The 18,093-nt window shown below is 41.2% G+C and overlaps 2 protein-coding genes across 3 annotated transcripts; both read left to right on the top strand.

The window, feature by feature from the left end:
- The first annotated feature begins 2,162 nt into the window (after positions 1–2,162).
- On the top strand, positions 2,163–10,271 carry vps4b (vacuolar protein sorting 4 homolog B). Of its 2 annotated transcripts, XM_062482504.1 has the most exons (13): positions 2,163–2,315; positions 2,894–3,005; positions 3,150–3,250; positions 4,750–4,861; positions 5,061–5,211; positions 5,388–5,446; positions 6,231–6,350; positions 6,516–6,672; positions 6,799–6,947; positions 7,813–7,894; positions 8,110–8,329; positions 8,456–8,596; positions 8,688–10,271. In XM_062482504.1, exons 1-13 carry the CDS (start codon positions 2,295–2,297, stop codon positions 8,787–8,789), a joined length of 1,527 nt encoding a protein of 508 aa, XP_062338488.1. In that variant the 5' UTR covers positions 2,163–2,294; the 3' UTR covers positions 8,790–10,271. The 2 variants fall into 2 exon arrangements, with proteins under 2 accessions (XP_062338488.1, XP_062338489.1); XM_062482505.1 differs by lacking the exons at positions 2,163–2,315; positions 2,894–3,005; positions 3,150–3,250 and adding an exon at positions 3,331–3,846.
- Positions 10,272–10,433: 162 nt separating this feature from the next.
- On the top strand, positions 10,434–16,865 carry kdsr (3-ketodihydrosphingosine reductase). The gene is made up of 10 exons (XM_062482506.1): positions 10,434–10,946; positions 11,336–11,425; positions 11,500–11,556; positions 11,679–11,744; positions 12,377–12,472; positions 13,033–13,224; positions 13,581–13,664; positions 14,599–14,682; positions 14,827–14,928; positions 15,021–16,865. The coding sequence occupies exons 1-10, from the start codon at positions 10,758–10,760 to the stop codon at positions 15,138–15,140; spliced, it is 1,080 nt and encodes a 359-aa protein (XP_062338490.1). The 5' UTR covers positions 10,434–10,757; the 3' UTR covers positions 15,141–16,865.
- The last annotated feature ends 1,228 nt before the right edge of the window (positions 16,866–18,093 follow it).

Here is an 18,093-nt window from a genome sequence, read left to right as displayed (position 1 = left end):
CACCATACCAGTCAGAGACACATCCTTGTAAACCCTTCCCAGATTCATCCATAAAGACACACAGTGCTTGTTCGCATACTGCATACGAGTTCCGCTTTTTCAACAACTGTGCTTGGGGATTTATGTGGAGAATAACAGCCACATTATGTATGTGGCTGCCAAAATTATTGCTTTTTGTCTCCTTCTAGTATACTGATCTACTTTAAACTAGAGAGGGTACACTTTCTGGGGAAATTGTAGGGTGTGCTTGCTTGCGTCGGTTGTACAAGAATTTTAATGCCATTTTTACAACTGATATTCCTGTATATTTTATATAAAAATGCATAGTTATGTATAAATATTACATAGATTTAAAAGCATCTTTTTTTTGCTGCTCATTTACAACTCAAAATACGAGTGAAGTGTAGAATGAAATAGATGTCTTCTCATTTCCCCTGCAAGAGGCAGCCTCATCGTTTTATCAAAACGAATACATTTGGCAGACCGGTGTAAAAATTGACCTAATCTCTATGATTTAAACGTCATTTTAAGTTTTTCCCTTCTCATGATATTTTCAGGCATTTAGCCTACTCATTGCATTCATTCATTAATAAAGAACCTCCTTTGAAGATTATTCTACGACGTTACCCGGCAGTAGAAGGTGGAATCGCGATTCAAACAGTACCATCTGCTAACTGAAAATATGCCCCCCAAAACGTAAATAAGCTTGACATTTATTTAGTGGAAAATCGCTCATTCATAAAAAGCTCACTGGTAGCGATCATTGTCAGTAACAACGCAAAATGCGATATAGCCCTGTGTGGAGAAGCTGCCCCGGTAAATTGTACTACTACAGTACAGTACTAGACCACTGCTGTGTTCGTCTTGGTAGCGATTGCGTTGGTTGAATTGGATTTAACGTTCCGTTGTACGGTTTAAGCTGAAATTAATTATTTTCATGAACAGATTGACAACGTTTAGGCTGTGGCAATGACGTTCAGGTTAGTAGTTAGACTTTTGATTTAAGTAAGGGGAGTGCCGAACATGTTCTGTCGCCGTTTGACTTCCTAAACAGCTGTGTACTGTAGTGTAGATGTTTTTGTAGTGTGTCTCGCGTAAGCTACAGCGTTGCAGTGAGCTACACTGGTTTGAAACCACAGGTAATGGTCATTTCACCAACAAATCGTTTACTAATGTCAGAATAAAACCTACAACGAAAATGTATATGTGAGGAATGTTTATTTTAACGATTGTGTCACCTCTGTGCTTGTGGCGTTTCTGCAGCTGCCTTGCAGTAAAGCTATAGTTAGCCTAGCTATCCCCCAAGTTAACAGATGCGAAACGAATGTTCTGCCAAAGGTAGTCACGCGTGTTTTCGTGACGTTAGTGACGTAGTGACGTTAGTAACGTCAGTGACTGTGGCTAGCAAATTAGCCACCGTTAGCTTCACTTTTCGCCACAAAAACTTAACTTGAGCCTAAACCATGCAACTGAACGTAAATTCCAATAGAAGCAACTCAATCGCTACCAAGACGAAACTTTTGACACATACGTTGTCTATGTAGGCCAAATATTGACTGAGTCTTAGGGGGGCAAAAATAAATAAAAAAATAAATAATAATATATATGTGAGAGAACAAAGGTTGTGCTCTCGCCGAAGGCTTGAGCACACCCAATTAGTCTAGAGGGATAGGCCTCTTGGGGACATAGTGGTGGGAATCTGTATGGAGGTTCACCTGTGGCAAGCTTCCAATCTGGAGCTTAGCCTATTTACCAATTTTATGGTTATTCAGTGACATCTAGTGGATAAAAAATGACAGCATAACTCATTTAATGGAGCAGAATTGAGGTCAGAGTCCCCGTTTTAGATAATCCTTTACACATACATTCAGAAAATAACAGAACCACTCAAAAAACACCATCAAATCTATAATCATATTTGCTGTACAAATACAATTCCGCTATATGTGGTTTAAAACAAAATAAAATACAGCTTCAGTTTATTTGTTAAAAAAATCATCAAATAATACAATTCATTATGAACCATTAAGCTTGTTAGTAGTCTATTACTGGCTCTCCAGTATATTTTCTGTTCTTGAGTAACAGGCTTGACATAATGACTCACAGACAGGCGGCTACCACAACACGACATTGTTATCATTCTTGTAGGCAGCAAGTTTGTCACTCGGACCTGTATGTGCTCCCTGAAGAGATTTACAACAAGGAAATGGCTGTATGGCTAAACGAAACTGGGATAGTGAAGATCTTTCGAGACTCTGTTGATTCTTCGCATACTGTGACAACCTCTGTCTTCCATGGAGCCAACAAATCTACAGGTAAATGGACTGATTACTTTGAATCTCAGAACTTGGTCTTGGTTTCAGTATGATTCATTTTGTGTGCATTAGAATCCAGCCTCTACTTAGGGGATCTGAGATAATAGCATAAGACTTAGACTACCCCACTGATTGACAATATCAGAAATAGTCAGAGTTGAATCTGTTGCATGGTAAATACATACCAATATGGCATTGTAGACCTACATTGTTGCTGTCATGGAGGGCTACATAAACTAATGATGTAAGTGTTGCTAAAAATGTAACTGTGTAGTCCTTAAGTTGTCCACAGGGATGTTGGGGGCGTTACAGTGGATTTGGTGCACAAATGGTTGAAAAACTGAATTGAATTTTTTGTTTTCTTTTTCTTTTTTAAACTATGGAGTTTAAATATAGTTGCAGCACTACATGGATATTCTGAGTTTGTCCTTTTGGTATATTACATTGACCATCTACTTCACAATTTAGGCTACCTTTCCTCAAATAAATGGGGATATTTTTTAAGACCACTATGCTGTGGAGTGATCTGGAACAGTGGATGCTATGAGATCCTTATTATGTTTTTTCTCTGTCTCCAGAAAGCTATAGCCATAGCACAGAAGGCTTCCCAAGAAGACCAGGCTGGGAATTATGATGAGGCTATTCGCTCCTACCAGCATGCGGTCAAGTACTTCCTGCACATTATAAAGCGTATGTAACTGATCTCATAGTGCTTCCTAGTCTATGTAAAACCGAGACGATGCTCCACCCTGGCGGAAAATAATTATTTATAGTCTGATTACCTTCAGTGAATCAATTTAACAAGTGTCTGTCATTTTGTTTTGAACCCCTCAGGTGAACCCCAAGGTAAAGAGGGAAACCAGAAGATCAGGGATAGATGTAAACTCTATCTGGACAGAGTCGAGGAGCTTCAGCAATACCTAGAAAACAAAGAGGTCTTTAGACAATGCAGATTTTTACATGTTGATAATAGGCTCATGTTTGTAGTTGTTGCTCTAATTTCACAAGGTTCAGGAGAACGAGTCAAAAAATGGGCAAAAGTCAAGTGGGCACTTATTAAGCTTCTCAAGTTCACCCTCTTGAGTTTTTACTGCAAGGATCTACATCTTTATCCAACTCTGCTTTCACAAGAACAAATAAGAATGCCCACTTTACACCAGAGGTGGTAATGGATTTGCTTTGTTTTCACATTTCTGTCTTGGCTACGTCTCTGGCTGAATACAGTATGTTTAGCTTGTTGTTATTCGTCTCTGACTTCTGGGTGCGTCAGTGGATGACGTAGGCTCTGTGCCCCACGGAAATCAACTCGACTTCAATGCGGAAGTTTCTCTGTCTTCGCTGTGTTTTTAACAACGATCTATAAGAAAAGGAAAACAATCAACTTCAAAGTTATTTAGCCAGCGAAATATTTACTTTACGTAACTGCCGTACTCATAATTAACAACCATAGGGTGTATTTATTGAAATTTTTTATTCGTTGGGATCTTTTGATAAGTATTCAGCCCTTATGGCTGCCAACAACAATTTACAGGTAAGTTTGACAGATTCACCAGCTACTGTAGCTAGCTCTAGCTAGCTACCTAGCGCTTGGGATCGGGAATCAACCTCTTCTGTCGAACTGCTTTCGTTATGTTATTTCAGCAGTTACAAAAATGCAACTAGGTCTGTTTTAAATCTGCTTGCTACTCAAGTTAGCTGACGTTAGCTGGGATTTGACTAAGGTAGGCTTTCATGTACATTAACCATTTAGCTAGCTAGCTAGCTGCACATTAACATTGGGCCCGCAGCCCTACAGTACCCTAATACATTGTTTAAAGCATGTGCATTATCCATGATTGCGATTATGTGATATCGAAACCCAACATTTAAACTACCATGTGATTTAAGCAACTTTCAGTTGTCAGATCGCCTTATTAACTCGAATTATTTTTTCAAAGCTAGAGCTAATGGTTATCTATCCCGTAGCTAGCGTACGACCAATTTATCATTCTTGACTCCTTGGTATAGCTATTTGACTCTAGCTAGCATAGGACCGGGGTTTCTAGCTATGTGCCTGTTAGTTATCTAATTGGATTATTGCTGTGTGTTTGTTTTGATATCTGAAAAAGTATCATGACGCACACACACAGTGGAGTTTGGAGCTTGCCAATTCCAGAGAGTACAGACTTTGTTTTTATAAGAGTATCCTTTCAAATTACACTTTATAATGTAGTGTTGTATTGTCATGAAACGAATGTCTTAAAGCCACCTGTTTGTAGTTATTTAGTTTGAATCAATATTGAAGTTTGTGTTGCTATGCTTAGAATATTGTTCACAAAGTGTTTAATCCCTGGTTTAGAGAGGGTGCGGTTCATTTCACTGTTCGAAAATAAATGTATTTAAACCTGCTGGTTTGATGGATGTCAATCTTGGCTCTTGCCTACTTGTCTTTTAGAAAGCCATCGATCTGGCCAGCAAGGCTGCACAGGAGGATAAAGCTCAGAACTATGAGGAGGCTTTGCGCCTGTACCAGCATGCTGTTCAGTACTTTCTTCATGTGGTCAAATGTAAGTCTCATATTTGCATGTTGTTACCTCTTTCAGAGGGAAAATGGTCCATTCATTTTCAAACGTGTATTCATTTTCCAAGGTTTAGTAGTATATCCTCTATAGTTTATGTCTTAGCAGACATTGTCCTATTTAAAGTTTTCCCCACCAGTGGACTTTTTGTTGCCATTTCTCAAATGTCCTTCTCTGTTTTTATCAGATGAAGCTCAGGGCGACAAGGCCAAACAGAGCATCAGGGCCAAGTGTGCAGAGTACCTGGACAGAGCAGAGAAGCTGAAGGAATACCTGAAGAAGAAAGAGAAGGCTCCGCCTGCCAAGCCTGTAAAGGAGTCTCATTCAGACGACAAAGGGTGCGTTTGTGGGTGGGGCTTTGGACTCAACCTGTTCAGATGCTGTCACCCATACAGTTTGATGGAATGTAATGACTCAGCCATGACAAGGGGAAACTGAACTTGCATTTATGCGTTAGATAGAGGTAGACCATATGCTAAACCGTCATGTGTTGTTCTGTAACTGATTGTTTTAGGAATGAAAGTGATGAAGGGGATGATCCGGAGAAAAAGAAGTTCCAGAACCAACTCTCAGGTCAGTACTCTTAAGCTCATTCTTATTGCAGCCCATACAGTATGAATGTAACAGTCTACTAGGGGTGCAACAATTCAACAAGCCCACGGTTCGGTTTATATTGTGTTTTGTGCGTCACGGTTTCAGTTTTGGTTCGGTTTGTTTAGCACATTAGGGGGAAGAGAAAAACATTACCATTTCAGTGTTCTCGCTGTATTTTCTCTGCATTAATAACATTGTCTTACATCCAGAGATTTGATAGCATATGAAATCAACATTATTTCAGAGGATTTTATCGACGAGCTTTGCTCCATCGCTATTGTAGTCAACACTAAATCCAAAATGTTGCCACACAGGTGACTTAAAAGACGATGGTACATCCTCAAAGGCTAACCTTTCACTTCCACATGCCATCTCCATTCTCCACACATTCTTATCTTGCCTAGCTTCGTATGATTTGCCTCTCCAGTTCCTTCCAGTACGTGACTTGTCATTGATATATACTGACAGTTCGTTGGACAGGTGCTCTCTGGGAATGGAAAGGGGAAGGACAAAGTATTGAAGTATATGTGTTTTCTCGTAGATCCGAAAAAACGCGGCTTGAATGTAAAAACGGGGCTGTGGTTTGTATGTTGAACAATTTGTTTTTATGTGGTTCGGTTTTGCACCCCTACAGTCTACGAGGGAGCCTGTGAAATGTTGGTATTGTTCGTGGTTACTGAAAATGCATTTATAGATTAGTAGTTTTAGGCCATGTCTGTCTTATCTGCATTACCCCTGACTAATATGTTTTCACTTCCTCCAGGCGCAATTATTATGGAAAAGCCAAATATCAAGTGGAACGATGTTGCTGGATTAGAAGGAGCCAAAGAAGCACTGAAAGAAGCTGTTATTTTGCCTATCAAATTCCCCCACCTTTTCACAGGTAGTGCAGAAGTATTGTCTTCATGTTATTTTTACTTGATGTGGGTGAAGACAACACTGAAGATGATGCATCGATAAATTATTTGAGTTCTTCAGGTATTTGATTGAAAATGATTTTGTCCTAGTACAATGTGGATCACTCAGACAAGCTTGTCTGTCTTTTAAGGTAAAAGAACACCGTGGAGAGGGATCCTGCTTTTTGGACCTCCTGGTACAGGAAAGTCCTACCTAGCTAAAGCTGTGGCCACTGAGGCTAACAACTCCACCTTCTTCTCTATCTCTTCTTCTGATCTGGTATCCAAATGGCTGGGAGAGAGTGAAAAGTGAGCCCCTTGTTATTGTCACTTCAGAAATGACCCTGTCTCTTTGGAGGATAATCATCCTTGGGGTTCTGCACATTACTGGTCAGTTTACTGTTTGGTAAAAATACACTATTTTCAACTCTCCAGATTGGTGAAAACTTTGTTCAGCCTGGCGAGGGATAACAAGCCTTCCATCATCTTCATAGATGAGATTGACTCCCTGTGTGGCTCCAGAAGTGAGAATGAAAGTGAGGCTGCCCGTCGTATCAAAACTGAGTTCCTGGTTCAGATGCAAGGTAAGGGACACTGCAGAGATCAGAAGAGAATGTAGGGTCTCTTCAAATTATCCAAAAGCTTATCTTCAATGCGGGTTGTATTAATTAAAACCCCAAAACTATGTCTGAATGTTAAGTTGTGGTTTGTGATGCACAAACAAGGTGTTTTGTCATGTATTCAGGGTTTTTTGCTACAGTAGAACAACATAGTTCTGGAACAAGCGGTCAAGTTAGGGTTGTGGTGGTGATTTGAATTTCCTTTATTTTGAGGCTTTTAACAAACCATAATTTAGCACATAAAGGATTTTTGTGTTAATAATTTCCATGATTTCTTTTTCACATCAGGATTGTTCTATAATATTTTGAAAAAATAAAAGCCCAGTGACTGTTTATTTGTAATGTGAGTTGCCAAAGTACTTTGCAATTGGTTGTAATACGGCAAAATAATACAAATTATTTTGGGAGATTTGTGTCCCGAATAGCATATTTGTACTTTTCGAAGGTAATACAGCTGACCTTACATTCTGTTGCATGCAGTATGCATACTGTTGGGACATACTACTTTGTCATGTAGGTGCACCTTGAACTGGCAAAGACAGACAGTATTGGTATCTGCTATTTTACCTTTGTTTCTGCGGTTGATGCCCCTTCTGCTGCACATGATCAGAAAAGCATGCTGGCTTGCATACTGCAGAATGCTACCGGATGTAGTTGGAAATTGTGCCGTATTCCATTAGGACATACTAAGGGTGCATCCCAATACCCATACTACCATACTATTTTGTATGCATTGTAATTCTTTTTTTGGCATACTAAATTCTGAGATATTTGGGAATTGGGATACAGCCATTTTGTCATTTAACTAAGCACGTCTGTCTTTCTGCAGGGGTTGGAAATGACAATGAGGGAGTCTTGGTCCTCGGGGCCACTAACATCCCCTGGACATTGGACTCAGCCATCAGAAGAAGGTAATAGGCTGTCCTGGCCATCGATAATAAAAAACCATATCATTTTCAAGCATAATATCTAGGTTTTTCCATTGTATGCTTGTATGATCACTTTAAATTGACATGACATAATGTCCTGTATTTTAATTTATTTTCAATAATCCAAAACAGATGTATATAGGAAATTAGGCCACTGCAGCTGTTGTCCTCAACTTGTTCTGGTGTGTTTGTGTCAGGTTTGAGAAGAGGATCTACATCCCCCTGCCTGAGGAACATGCCCGCTCCTTCATGTTTAGGCTTCATCTGGGCTCCACAGCCACCAGCCTCAATGACTCTGACTTTGTCACCCTCGGCAAGAAGACCGAGGGCTACTCTGGAGCTGACGTCAGTATCATCGTCAGAGACGCTCTCATGCAGCCCGTCAGGAAGGTGCAGTCTGCCACCCACTTCAAACGGGTACGTATATGTAAGATTTGTTTCCATAGGATTGGTTGTTGGCACTGTTTTCGAAAGTCTCGGGCCTCATCTGTGCTGTGTCTTGGTTGCCGTATTTGTGTTTAACTTGGGTGGCTCTGGTTGAAGGTACGAGGACCATCGAGAGATGATCCTAACATGCTCATCGATGACCTTCTGACCCCATGTTCTCCTGGAGACCCAAATGCCGTTGAAATGACGTGGATGGATGTCCCTGGAGAAAAGCTGTTGGAACCTGTTGTCAGCATGGTGAGCGCATTAACAGTCCTGTCATTTGTATCCTGTCACGTGCATGAACATTAAAACAACATCCCCATGATATGTTCTTCCTTCTTTGCAGCCTGATATGCTGAGGTCCCTTGCCAGCACGAAGCCTACCGTCAATGAGGCAGATCTGGACAAGCTGAAAAAATTCACAGAGGACTTCGGACAAGAGGGTTAAATGGAGCCTTTAAGTCTAACCAAAGCGAAGAAATTGATTGTTAAGTGTTCTTTTTCTTTACCTCTTTTTTCTTTTCAATCTTCCTCCACTTTATGGCTCATCAATTGGCTCAAGTGTGCCACATGACTGGCTAGGCTAGTCTAGTTGGCCACACAGGAGCTTGAAGATTAATATGTTTTCTGATGTCCTCCATTGTCCAAAGCGGATTAAGGACTTGAAAGTGTGGGGTGCATGCAGTTGACTTGATAATTGGCACATGGACAACTACTTAGGGATCAATTTGCAGTTTTGGAATTGTTTATTTTGAACATATGAGCAGGTCGACAGCACTTTGGGATAAACCTAAAATTTGAGAGACATGCATATTAAACTCAACCTCATGTAAATCATGCTTTCAAGAAAATGTTGTGCATTGTCCTTGTAACAATTTGACTGTAAAATGTATAGGTACCTGTACAATTGCCTTCAAGATGATTGCAGTGAGCACCAATGTCCATATTACTCTACTTCTTTTTATACTCCTAAGATGAAAAGCATTTTATAGTAGATACTTTATGGAAAACTAAATTAACAATGCATGCCATTGTATTTTCATAAGATATTTAATTTGTGGAATTAAGGCCTCAAGTCAGAGGGTGATGGTCATAAAATGGGTTAGAAGAACTGACTGACACTCAGGAAAGAACATGTTAGGCCATGGTTCCATGTAAAACAAAAAAACTAAAAAAAAAAAAAAATTCTTCCACCACCATCTTATTTGAGTAGTTCATTGTTCTTCTGCTTTTAGTGTATCAGGATAGCCAAAGGTACTGGATCAGTTTTTAGCTTTCAAGGAGTGTGTATATTTACACTCTTTTAAAATAACTTTGTATTTGTAACTCTGACCCCCCCTTACACACTACATACAATTTGCCCATTCTCACATACCCTCCCTGCAAAGCTTTGCTGATCCTCCCAACGGCAACTACTGAAAAGAGATGGTGCCTGTCTAAGCCTTACTCTTATGAAGGGCGGATACTGAGGATCGAATAAAATGTTGTTTGAGTTCAAGATTTGAAGAACAAGAGAGCAGATGCGATAGTGTTTTCCAAACAGAGACCACCTTTGAAATGAGGCCATATTCAGTGGCAATGCATACCACGTGCCTTCTAAAGAAATTACTGAAATATATTCATTTTATTTTTGAATTTGGAAGTTGATATACAGACACTGCTTAAACTTGTGTTTTGTCATCATTGCTAGGTATGTAGTATGATACATTTAATGTATTTTCTCATTTAAAGGTTGTATACAACTATATTACTATGCACTAAAGGTGTTGGTATTTTGAAGACAAGTCTTTCATTCAGAGTTGGGTACATCTTTGGCGTGGTCTATTTAACTCACGTTACTGTAAACGTATCTAGAGACAGGTAATCTCTGTGAAGAGGTAAAAAAAATGTTTTTCTTTCCAAACATGTAAATAAAAGTAATACTGAGAAATATGTTTAGGGTCTTTACTGTAGCACGATCGGGAATGAAGATGTCTTTGGGATCCATAGTCAACCACCAATCAGTTAAGCCGGCACACAACCACAGTTACACCAACAATGAGGAAATGTACTGCTGCATTTTGGGAAGTGGAGTGTATGCCAGTTCAAGTTCCCGTCAGGTGACAGCCTGCGATACGATTTTGAAACTACAAATACCTACTGCAATACTAGCATTGTAGCCCGTTCAAAGTGCACAGTTCCATTTGTTTTGGTGAATGTTGCAACTACTACGCTGGGCAACATATAGCTATTAGTCGTAGAGCCAAGGTCCAAGTTTAATTTATGATAAGTAGATGTCTGTGACTGCAAATACTGCAAGCTATTTAAAACTCCTCCTCTAAATTTAATTTCCACCCATTTGACAAGCGCCTTCTACTGATTTGCCGAAGAAACCTACGTTAGCTTTAGCTAGCTAACGAAATCGACAAGTTTACCCATGTCCTCTGAGGAAGGATTGAGTTCATCAATCGCGGATTGGCTTTTTATTAATTCTTGGTGGCTTCTTCTGCCTTTCATCATGCTATTAGTTGTTGCTGCATTCATTGTTGCCTTTGTGTTACTGTTGTATATGATATCCCCTCTCATTAGCCCCAAACCTTTAAAATTAAATGGGGCCCACGTTGTGGTAAGTGTATTTAGCTGGATGGCTACTAGTAGCTCGTGAAACGGCTCTCAAACAAACGTTTTTTTCAGGCTAACTTTGTCGTTTTGATACGTTTACTAATAATTGCTCAATTGTCTAGAGAGTTTACCCAAACATCAATGTAGTAATTTGTATTGCAGGATTAAAAAAAACGTCTTATGACACGCCCACAATACAGGAATGACATAAGGACAAAATATGTTAAAATGTGTCGCAATAACTATCATATTGCGCATGTGCTTCAATAAATGTTGTTTTGCGAAAGTTTTATTCAAACCTGTAGATTCTTTCCCATTTTATCTTTCCTATTTCATCAATTCATATAACTCCTGAGGTTCTTTACTCTGCTTCCCTACCATGTATTTCTAAAGGTGAAAGGGGGTTCCAGCGGCATTGGTAAAAGCATTGCCATGGAGTGTTACAGGCAAGGTGCTTTCATAACTTTAGTGGCACGAGATGAGGTCAGTATTAATCTTTTTGTTATTTCTTGTTTTATCGGAAGATGTCATACTGATATCACTTTTGTTTTCCACAGAGTAAACTTCTCCAAGCTAAAAAAGAAGTGGAGAAGTGTGCGATAAATGATAAGCAAGTATGAAGTCAATAACCTCTATAAAGATAACTGACAAGGGTTATCAAATACTTGAGACCTCCTTCCTCCTCATATTTTTCTGAACAAAATAATTTTTCTTTCTTTCTTAATGTCTCACTCAGGTAGTGCTCTGCATATCTGTTGATGTCTCCAAGGACTATGGCCCGGTGGAGAGTGTCATAAAGCAGGTAATGGATTGCTTTTAATTAGATCACACCAGACATTTAGCACAATTTCCTGTTTGACTGTAGTAATTGAGCCATCCTTTTTGTTTAAAGATCCCATCACATGCTGTTTTTGGATGCTTTTATATAGGCCTTAGTGGTCCCCTATTACTGTATCTGAAGTGTCTTTCCCGAAATTCAGCCTTGGTGCAGAATTACAGGCACTACGAGCAGTCCTACAATGAGCTTTCCTCAGGACACGCTGTTTCTGTGTCTGTAGCTTTAAATGCTGTGAGGAAGAAAGAGGCGGGGCTAACTGCCATGCTTCGGTTGTTTGCAAGCCATGATGTCTCGAGGAAAAACCAATGTCGCGCTCGCACGGTCGTAGCTCATTTTCTCATTGGTGGGCCAAATTCTCTGTGCGGGCAAAGCAGAGAAAGGGGAGGTAACCTTCCCTGTTGTGACATCACAATAGGGGATTTTCAAAACCGAGCGTTTGAGCTCTCATTTTCTCAAAGGCGGAGAAGAATATCCAGGGCTTGGTTTACACCTCTTGAAATTTCTAGCCACTGGGGGACCAAAGGCAGGCTAGGGGAACTCGTATTAATGTTGAATAACCTCCTAAAGTTTTCATGTCATGGGACCTTTAACTCCAGGCTCAGGAGAAGCTGGGCCCTGTGGATATGCTGGTCAACTGTGCCGGGACATCCATCGCTGGAAAGTTTGAGGAAGTGGAGGTGGATCGCTTCAGAGTGAGTAATTATCCAGGACACTGCAGATGAGTGCTAGAGTTTATTCCAGTTCAGTTCCAGTTCCTCCCAAGTTCAATCAAAGAATATTGCATCAAACCCCAAGATGAACTACGCTGCACAAATGTCAAAGACAGAATGATGCATTCCCCTTTTAGGATCAAGAGGGTCTTGTTTCTACGTGTAGCTTAAGCAAGGGGTCAAATTTCAATTTAAAGATGCAGCATATACAGAGGTTCGATTGCAGTTGGAGGAGGGAAAGAGGCTTAGCACCTATCAGGAGGTGAAGGGTGTCCTGGCTCACCCACTGTGTTCCACTGCTGAAATAATCACGAGTGGAAAGCGTGTTTGTGTGTGCCAAAGAATACGAGAGAACCTGTGATCTTCAATTACTACTAAGCCTCCGATTGTAGAAATATAACTCCCCCTTACGACAAAGGCAATGACGAAAGAGACCAGAGGTCAGCACTTTTGTGAAGGTGTGTGCGTGCGTGCGTGCGGGAGAGGGGCGGGGTTGTCTTACACATCCCTTCCATGTACCAGTCCTCTCATCTCTCCAACAGAGACTGATGGAGGTGAACTACCTGGGGAGTGTGTACCCGACACGGGCCGTCATCACCACCATGAAAGAGCGGAGGATGGGCCGGGTCATGTTCGTGTCCTCTCAGGCGGGCCAGATCGGCCTGTTTGGCTACACGGCCTACTCCCCATCTAAGTTTGCCCTCCGAGGGCTGGCCGAGGCCCTGCAGATGGAGGTGAGTCCAGTACAGAGTCCCTCTCACTCAGTCCCCTCAACCCTACCGGTAGCCGAGACCCATTCTGTCAACAAGCATGTGAACATGAAAGGTTGCTATCTGAATTCAGTACTTCCTACTCGTGTGCTGGTTGTGTGTTGGGTCCAGTGTTGGGGTAGTTACTCAAAAAAAGTAATAGATTACACATTACTAGTCATTTTTAAATCTTTTTTTATCTACTGTTTATCAACAGTAATGCGTTACATTACTGCATCACAGACAAATGTAATCTGATTACAGTAACGCGTCACCCCAACACTGGTTGGGTCTGTCTGTGGAGTTTCATTAGAGCCTCACTCCTCTGTGCTTCCATTTAGATGAAGCCTTATAATATCTATGTGACGTTGGCCTACCCTCCTGACACCGACACTCCAGGCCTAGCAGAGGAGAACAAGAGCAAGGTGAGTGGTGCCAGCAGCAACAAGTCACTATTTTGCGAGTCCAAATATTTTTGGTTCAAGTCAAAGTTATTGTTTGGAAAGTCCCATGTCATTTAGCGTCAAGTCTTTAGTATCTCATTTTGAGCTTTGAGTCTTCAGTGCCTGTGATGCAACCAGTGATCAAGATGTTGGTTTGTTGATTCGATGACGCACACACACAGATTTCTGGAATTATAGATAGATTTTGTGTCCACATAACGTAAGCAGATTTTTCAGTAAACGCATTTATTCACTCATGACAAAATCAATTTTATATGGTCTTGCTGTTAGTTAGCCAGCCAGCATTTCATCCTTTGAGAACATCTTTTGAAAGAAGCTGATTCAATATTGTGCATTGTTAGACAGCACTGCTCATCTGGCCGTATCTGCACTGTAATAGCAATATTAAAGCTTCTAAGTTACAATAGGTCAAAAGAAACAAACATATTTTTGAATTGCAAGCATAAATCTTGTCTAGCAAGTCCTCATTTGATGATGCAAATCCCTTTAGTTTATGTAGTGAATCTGCACCCAAGAACATAGAATCTTAATGATGCATGACACAATTAGCGCTGTATTCATCCACCTGACTGCGGCAAATTAGTTTGAATGCACACCAAAAATTTACAGTAACAATACGTGAGTTTGTAACTCAAGTCAGACACCCACAAGTCAGCCATTTCAGATGTTTTCAAGTCCACATTATTTCAGGTCCAAGTCTGATGACTGGGGTCCACACCTCCTGTAATCCGCTAGTCGTGTTAACCATCCGTGATTCCACACTAAGACAGAATGCACAAGTTAGCAAAATCCTCAAGGCCTATAAGCACGTGTCCTTATGGAGGGGGGGAAACGACACACAGTGGAGGAACATTCGTGTTTCCTGAACCATATTTGAATCCCTCCGTGTTCTCAGCCCTTAGAGACCAAGCTGATCTCTGAGACGTCCGGCGTGTGTCAGCCGGAGCTGGTGGCCAAGGTGTTTGTGAAGGACGCTGTGGTAGGTGACTGGACCCCCCTTGGGCCCCTTCCTTCACCCAGCCTCATCCCACAGTGTTGGTACTCAGGAGGGCCTCTCTGCTGTGTGACGGAGGTCTGACCTCCTTGCTTCTCTCTCTGTCTCCCCCCCCGTCTCCTCCTGCAGCAGGGGAACTTTAACAGCTCCGTGGGTCCCGACGGCTACATGCTCTCTGCACTCACCTGCGGCATGTCGCCCGTCACCTCCATCACTGAGGGCCTCCAGCAGGTACTGGCTCCCCCACACTTCCTTCACTGCTGCCTGGACACCAACAATTTGTCTAATCCCCCCACCCCCCCCCCCCCTCTCCTCCTGTACAGATTGTGACTATGGGACTGTTCCGGACCATAGCTCTCTTCTACTTGGGGAGTTTTGACAGCATTGTGCGTCGCTGCATGATCCAGAGGGAGCAGTCAAAAGCAGCTGACAAGAGGGAGTAGTAGTGCTATCCTCACTCCTGATACCCCCCACCTCCACCTCTTCCCTCTTTAGCAACGCACAGGCCTGGGTGGTGGATGAAAGGGGGGGGGGGGTGATATTTCAAAATTAGACAATTCTGATTGCTGAATGTTCTTGATTGGCGTAACACACACCATAAGACAGCCATTTTGTTCAATTCACCTTCTTTGACAAGCATTCCAGTGATTTTTGTTTACTCGTTGAACTGTTGTAATTGAGACTTCTTCTTTTCTCAAGGCTGCCTTTCTCAAGGTCGCTGAGAGCATACCTACAGAAGTCACGGTCTGGCCTCATACTAGGCCTTGTCAACACCTGATACTTTAGGTCTGAGCTTCTGCCTGGCTTTTTATCTTTCTCTACAGACAGAAGAGCTAAGGATAGCTCCTCTGACAGCTTGTGGCCTGCAGTCCCTTTCTAAGTACTTAGAGACAGACAGAAAGATAACATGCATATCCAATCGTTGGCATTTGTCATACCGATAGTTTCACCTCATCCAACTATATAGTCTTCACCAAATATATCCTTTTCTATATGGAAATGTTTCACGCAGGTCTTTGCAGGCAAAGACCTCTTTGTCTTAGTTTAAGTTAGGCAGTATTTTTGGCTAGTGCCATTGGCTTTGTGAAGCGCAAGGGTGATGTAACAGTGCTCTTCTGTGATGAGGGGCCAGGATCTCTTTTACGTAAGGTAAACGCAACCATTAAATTTTTTGTAAAGGTGTATTTTGCTATATACCATGTTTGAGGGAATGTGTGCACGCATCGGTGAGTGCATCAGGTAATGAGAAGCTTTGGGGATACGTGTTGATGCTCTGTCATTGTGTTTCTCGTGTTTGTGCTGTAAGTGACCAAGTCAACCCCAGGGAAAGAAGAGAAAGCCATTACACACTGTCAGGATGAAAAAACTATCATCGTTGAGTTTCATAAGGAGTTGTTTCCTCTGCCCATCAGCCCAGATCATTCTTGTAGTTCATACAAGCAGAACCATTACAGAATGTAGTAGATCAAATTGTGTAGATTCCCTCTGCAAAGCTTTGCCCGAGCCACCCATCCACACCATGTTCTTCAGAGAACTCACTTGTATGTGTGTTTATGTATGTTTGAGTACACAGTGGGATCCTTGACATCGATGGGTCGTATTCACAGGTTTGAGCATTACCCTAGTAAACCCAGTGAGGGCGCAATAGATCAGTTGTATAAAAAGGGCAAAAGATCAAGGGGAAACTGTTTCAAACGTCTTTTGATTCATAAGATGATGGTTATCTGATTCCATACACTGTTTCTAAGGATGTTGACTTTACTAACTGACTGTGTCCGTGACAAAGTCCAAATCAATGTCCCAACAGCCTTGCAGCATCCCATTCCTTATCTTCTCAACGTTTTGCCTGTTGAAAGACAAAGAAAGAAAAAAAAGCGTACTCGTTCTAGTCTTCCTTTTATCCATCACTAGTGGGGAGAATGTACTTTAATACAAACCAGAAAAGTAGGAATATTTTTTTTTGAAACCACCAATATCTGAATGCCAAAATGTATTGACAGTTTGGGTAAATGCAATGCAACCGTTTTGAGATTTGTTTTGTTGATGTCGCTGCTCTGTTTATCCTAGTTTTCAGCCAGCACTACACTTTTGGGGACCCATTGTAAGCCTTAAGAGATGACTACTGATGATAAGCTAAAATGCATAAAATAATGGATCTGTCCACAGAACATTTTTTCACTTTACCCGCTTGTTTTTTTCTTGTTCATTTGATCTGAAACTTCTTCTGATTTTTTTGCCAATTCCAATTATATTGTACTGCAAGGCCTTACTCATCCCTAATGGTGAGAATGGATGACTCAGTTTTGATGATGTTCTCATTTGACGTTGGACAAGGATCACTGTTTGGCGTTTTGTAGCTTTATTTAAGGAGTGCCCGCTGCTCTTAGAATCACTTTTTCATGTTGAGGTAGTTCCAACAGGACACATAGCTTACTTTTTGGTTTGAACACTTTCAAGCTATGCAAATGAAGCCTATGCTCACAATATTTAACATGGCCGTTTTATAACACTCACGCCCTAATATTCCCCATGTATTGGTGTCCACAAGAATTTAAATTAAGATTATGTAGTGTTTATAAGTACTTAATTCTAGCATAAGCCACTGCTTGTTTCCATCACCTTTGGTTGTGTATGTTTTTGCCTTGTTAGAAATTCACCTTGTGTGCCATTGAAAGGAAATGTGAGAAAATGTTTCTTTGTCTTATTTTCTTACATAATACATGAAATAACTGTGAATTGCACGTCTCTGCTCCTTTATTTGTTTAATTAGCTGTAGTTCTAAGAACTCGTTTGAAATGTATGTTTTATGTAGCTAAGATAGGCTACAAACTAGCATTTTCCATGTAAAAATAAACATTCCATAAAGTAAAAACATTTCGGTATTTTAACGCCGTCCCAGTTTAAGAAACAAGTCTTTACCTCACCTGGATTCGTCTATGTCTACATTAAATCGATATTCAGTTGGAGAGGGATACACTACAGACACAGCCGTCTTGTACGCTCCCAGTCTCTTCTCGGCGAGTGCAGGGATTCAATGTGAAAGAGTAGAGCTAGTGTTGATGTGCAGAATTGGTAGGTTCAGAGCCTAGGAGGGCTGTGGGGGTCTTACGTATTCTGTTTGAATGAGTCGACTTTCATCTTCCACGAGGGGATCAGCCTGGGCAAGAGCTCAAGGAAAATAGGAATTTAGAAGCCTTGTTTGCCCTGTCAGAGACTAAGAAATGAAGCATCGATGGAGACTACGGTAACTAGAGGACTGGGGCAGAACGCGAGAACAATAAGGGTATAAGATCCAAGTTCATCAATAATAGGCTGTTCTGGGATGGGCATCGAGAGGGTTTGCCGTATCAAAGCACCCCTTCCTCAGCAGGTTTGGGGTGGTCCCGCGGAGTCAGA

The sequence above is a fragment of the Osmerus eperlanus genome, chromosome 16 (genome assembly GCF_963692335.1).
Source record: "Osmerus eperlanus chromosome 16, fOsmEpe2.1, whole genome shotgun sequence".
NCBI classification, from domain to species: domain Eukaryota; kingdom Metazoa; phylum Chordata; class Actinopteri; order Osmeriformes; family Osmeridae; genus Osmerus; species Osmerus eperlanus.
This window is presented reverse-complemented; position numbering and strand designations above follow the sequence as displayed.

What these genes read in the sequence shown, in the direction of transcription:
- vps4b (XM_062482504.1), top strand. Translation starts at nt 2,295, where the DNA reads ATGGAGCCAACAAATCTACAG. An exon ending in GACTCAGCCATCAGAAGAAG is followed by an intron (nt 7,895 to 8,109) that starts GTAATAGGCTGT and finishes TGTTTGTGTCAG; the next exon opens with GTTTGAGAAGAGGATCTACA. An exon ending in TGGAACCTGTTGTCAGCATG is followed by an intron (nt 8,597 to 8,687) that starts GTGAGCGCATTA and finishes CCTTCTTTGCAG; the next exon opens with CCTGATATGCTGAGGTCCCT.
- kdsr (XM_062482506.1), top strand. Translation starts at nt 10,758, where the DNA reads ATGTCCTCTGAGGAAGGATTGAGTTCATCAATCGCGGATTGGCTTTTT. An exon ending in GTGCGATAAATGATAAGCAA is followed by an intron (nt 11,557 to 11,678) that starts GTATGAAGTCAA and finishes TGTCTCACTCAG; the next exon opens with GTAGTGCTCTGCATATCTGT. An exon ending in TGTTTGTGAAGGACGCTGTG is followed by an intron (nt 14,683 to 14,826) that starts GTAGGTGACTGG and finishes CTCCTCCTGCAG; the next exon opens with CAGGGGAACTTTAACAGCTC.